The 4231-nt window shown below is 43.6% G+C and overlaps 1 protein-coding gene across 4 annotated transcripts; it reads right to left on the bottom strand.

Annotated features, from left to right (window-relative positions):
• Positions 1 to 296: 296 nt before the first annotated feature.
• Positions 297 to 3953, bottom strand: LOC123086204 (probable polygalacturonase). 4 transcript variants are annotated; one of them, XM_044507918.1, is made up of 7 exons: positions 3679 to 3953; positions 2989 to 3312; positions 2726 to 2839; positions 2207 to 2327; positions 1940 to 2114; positions 1775 to 1845; positions 297 to 1220 (listed from the first exon to the last, which is right to left on the bottom strand). In XM_044507918.1, the coding sequence occupies exons 3-7, from the start codon at positions 2834 to 2836 to the stop codon at positions 550 to 552; spliced, it is 1149 nt and encodes a 382-aa protein (XP_044363853.1). In that variant the 5' UTR covers positions 2837 to 2839; positions 2989 to 3312; positions 3679 to 3953; the 3' UTR covers positions 297 to 549. The 4 variants fall into 4 exon arrangements, with proteins under 4 accessions (XP_044363853.1, XP_044363850.1, XP_044363851.1 ...); XM_044507915.1 differs by having other exon boundaries at positions 3683 to 3953; XM_044507916.1 differs by having other exon boundaries at positions 2989 to 3300; positions 3683 to 3953.
• Between the last annotated feature and the right edge of the window lie 278 nt (positions 3954 to 4231).

Genomic DNA, 4231 nt, shown 5'->3' with positions numbered 1-4231 from the left:
CTAGCATGACCCCATTGGAGTACAGCATGGCAGCAAGGACAAGCTAATCGTAATGAATGAGCCCGGGAGAGGACAAATGGAGCCATCAGCATGAAATTAACAACTCATCTGACAGCAAATTATTTAACTAGGGAGACGTCTGGCTCTACATTCATAGCCAGGCTGACAAACTCCAAGAAAACATGTGATACTGTTTATCAGATTTACTAATTCTCACTGGGAGATAAAATATACAGAGGTAATCTAAACGGTTGGATAATTTATAACCAAAGGACAACTGTTGTGCACACAAGCCCTATCAAAAAGAAAATTTCTTACTGATTGAATGAAGAAATGTAGCTGTACAAGCAAGCACATAGCTGTCCACAACCCCACTTGATTCTTCCTCATGATCATTATGCATCTTGTGGTGTACCCTGATATGATTCTTCTTGACACATTTATTGGGAAAAAAATAGAAAAAATATGGTGGTGAAGGTTTAATGTTTCTGAATTGTACAAGGACTGCGACAAGAAAAGCGAAGTATGAACACAAGAATATATATGTGACTATGCCACATCAAGTGCACTGTAACTAGGAAGGGAGAAGCAAATTGAAGAATTTGAGGATGGTGCATACAGTTCCGAGCAAGGCTCAGGCAAGACCGATTCCGAGTATCCAGAAACATTGGAACAAGACCAGGGACTAGAATGGAGCGAATCAGTTATCGAGAAACTGAGATTGGAAAGGCAAATCGCAGTAAATGGATCACTGTCAATTCCTAATAAAATTCCTGCAACCGAGATGTTTGTTCCCACCATATTCTTTAAGGTGATTTGATCAATCACCGGAAGCTCAGACGGATCAAAATCATCATCTGGATGGCTTGATAAATTACCTATGAATTCAATGGCCACACGGATACCATCCATTTCTACATCTGAGATGATCACTTCCTTTATGTAACCTCCACGACCAGGGGTGGTCTTCAAAGAGAACCCTTTATCAGAACCATGTATCCTTAGGTGGTCAGCATGAATACCTGAGATCCCACCGGACATCTCACTGCCAAATGCAAGTGCAGCACCAGATGACGCTTGAAGATCCACTCTGCTGATATGAATGTCCGAGGTTGGCCTTCCGATAGAAATGCCGTACTTGTCCAACCCACTTTTCACTGAGATGGCTTCATGACTGACACTAATGGTGCTGTCTTCGATGCAGACATTCAAACATGAATCTGGATAAGGAATGTTCCATTAGTAAAAGAAGTAAAAGTTGCTTCTCATTGTTATGGAGTGGAGACAGAATGATGCAGTTGAAATAGTAAGTAAAACTCCTTGTCATGTCTATCGAAATCTACATACGCAAAAAAGTTGGAAGACAACAGTTCAACACCACTTAAAGTTAGCTAAAACAATGGTTTGAAATCCATAGCATGTTGCATAGGGCCTTTTAAGTATACCCATGTTTCTTAATACAATGATTCGAGTTAACTAGCTTTTTATTGCACATGGCAACCACAAATACCACAGAAAGAAAGAGGTGTGTCAGTTGAATTCCCTCGAAAAACTTCTAGTAGTTCACCTGTTGTGTCAGCATTAGTCTCCTAAATATTAGTGTGAAATAACAACTCAAAATAAATTCAAATGGATTTGCTATCTTAAAATTATGGCTTGGCTCATTTGTGAACCCTAATCTTAAAATGGTAGTACTACTGTGCAAAATACATATGATTAATCACCAAACAATGTGTGAAGACGAGATGGTACTCCACACTAGAAGCAATCATACCTGGAACTATGCCATCAGTGAGTGGAGCATCCAACAAAGTCTTAATTGTGACGTTATGAACCTTTACATTGCTGGAAAACAAACAAAACAGTAAGAGTTAGTATATGCTCAAATAACACTCACGGAATCACACCTCGTGCATGAAGATCATTAATGCTAATGCACCTGCAGTACACTGGATGTATGCTCCAGGCTGGTGAGTTCAAAAATGTCAAGTTTGATATCACAATTTCTTCAGAATACAGAAACTCCACGAGATGAGGGCGGCTATGATTTAGTTCATGAGAGCGAAGCCAATCCCACCATACTAAGCCCTGGCCATCGATAAGTCCATTATTCCCTGCGACAAGTGGACCAAGCACGCAACAGTTGTCAAAACTAGAAAAACAAATGTGACATAGTCAAAGCCCGTACATATAACAAGAAAATTACCAGTAATAACAACATCTGTTAAATTGTATCCATTTATTAAGCTACAATGTCTAGGACCTGGAAGGTCTAGTCCCTGGCCATAAGATGGCAAAGGTTCCACAATTGGCCATTGCGAGGACTCCTATAGTGAGGGGACAAATAGATGAATATGGTTAGTACTAAAAAGGTGGAGAAATATTCAAATATGAAGAACAAATTGTTTTCGACGACTCAAAACACATATAATTAAGTACAGGTATAAATGTTTGTCTTCCTTCGAATTACATACAAGAAACAAAAATAGCCGCGTGGCACACAAGGAATTTATATAAAACCGAAAAGCAATCGCAATCTTTGTGGGAGCATCAGAGCAGCATGCCCATGCTCTGTTCATGCATAATTAAAAAGAGCAGCTTGACTTCAAAACAATGCAAAAGAAAATTGTCTCTTATTAGTCATAGCCCTCACATCAAACAGGTAAGTTTCACCTTCCAAACACTCGCTGTCTATGGTAAAGCAGAAGGAAACAACTAAAAATACCAGCCAACTTGAACCCTGCTGATCGGGTATTTGCATAGAATTTCCTCTGCCGTCTAGCGTGCCAACAAAGAGCACAATCGAACTACATTGGCGTTTCCCGGATAAATCCATAACCTATGACCTCACATTGCACATGTCAAAATCAATACTTCATCAGGTATATCCACCAATCATGTCCAAAGAAACTAAGATGAACTGATTGGAGATGCCTATCCTAATAACTAGCAGTTCAATGCAAATGCAGCTGAAAAGGATATGTATACCTCCGTGCCGACGATGATGGCATCTTTCTCGAGGAAGAGGGTGAGATGGCTGGTGAGGTTGAAGCTGCCGGTGAGCCATCGACCCTTGGGGACGTACAGCTGCGCGCCGCCCTTGTCGGCGAAGGACCGGGCGTAGAAGACGGCGTTTTGGAAGGGCAGGGTGTTCAGGGTCCTACCATCCCCTACGGCGCCGAACTCGGTAATGGTGACGCTGTGCGGCCGCGACTCCGGGGGCACCTGCTCTCCCCATTGCCGCCGCACATGGCCGTGGACTGAGCCGAGAACGACGGCCAGGACCCATGACAGGACCACCTGAAGACGCCACTGCCATGAACACAGCAAGAAATTAGCATTTCTTACACATCAAAACATCGCTCTTCCAGATCAGTGCTCCAAACTCTGTTCCGAGAACACACACATACTCGCGAGACACATCAAGAAGCACGAGAAATCGCGTCTTTGCTCGGAAGACCTCAGGGGAACGATCAGGAAGCGAGGAAAGGATACGCCATTCCCCAGGCAGAGATCCGAGACTGGGAACGGATCACACGGGAGACACACAAATCAAGCACCAAAACGAGAACCCAAGAGCGACACATGACACATCACGGAGCAGCAAGGAAAGAGCAACACGGACAGGAAGAATCCAGCACTCGAGCGAACGATCGAAAATCACGGGAGAAAACGTACTTACTAGCCTCTTCATTAGTGCCACCTCCGCCCCTCTTCCGCCGCGAGAGAGGGGGAGACGAAGCAACGGCAGCGGAATCCAAAGCAGCGGCGAGGAACAGCGGCGGTGGATGCAGTCAACAAGGTAGCCTGAAGAATAAAGCGTTTCCCGGCTAAAATTCGTTGGGATTCAGGAGAGCGGCGGCGGCGGCCAAGGGGGGAGGAGTCCGGCTGCTGCTGCTGCAGCACGACAGGAGAAGCGAAGGAGGGGAGGAGGTTTTGCTAGTACCAGTAGCAAAGCACCTTGGGCTGGCCAAGTCTTTGTATCTCCTCTGATTTTTTGGTATATAATATATTACTGTATTATTATTATTATTATTATTAGGAGAAACTTTCAATATATTCTGCATGTGGTACAGAGAATATTAGATAACTATATCTGTGGACCAACTAGCGACGACTACAAATACTAGAGCGAACCAAAGACGATGGAAAGCGTAGATCGGAACGATCAAACCTGTAGACACATGACCGAAGACGAGATCCAAACACATCAACCAAAGGCCCTGTACCT

The sequence above is a fragment of the Triticum aestivum genome, chromosome 4A (genome assembly GCF_018294505.1).
Source record: "Triticum aestivum cultivar Chinese Spring chromosome 4A, IWGSC CS RefSeq v2.1, whole genome shotgun sequence".
Classification (NCBI taxonomy): Eukaryota; Viridiplantae; Streptophyta; class Magnoliopsida; order Poales; family Poaceae; genus Triticum; species Triticum aestivum.
The sequence above is the reverse complement of the archived record's forward strand: the minus strand, read 5'-3'. Positions and strand labels throughout refer to the sequence as shown.

Bases quoted from the DNA above. Each gene is read 5' to 3' on its own strand.
- LOC123086204 (XM_044507915.1), bottom strand. The intron at 2,840-2,988 runs GTATACATATCC...GTGAGGTCATAG, and splicing joins CCATCATCGTCGGCACGGAG to GTTATGGATTTATCCGGGAA. The intron at 1,221-1,774 runs GTATGATTGCTT...TTCCTTATCCAG, and splicing joins CACTGATGGCATAGTTCCAG to ATTCATGTTTGAATGTCTGC.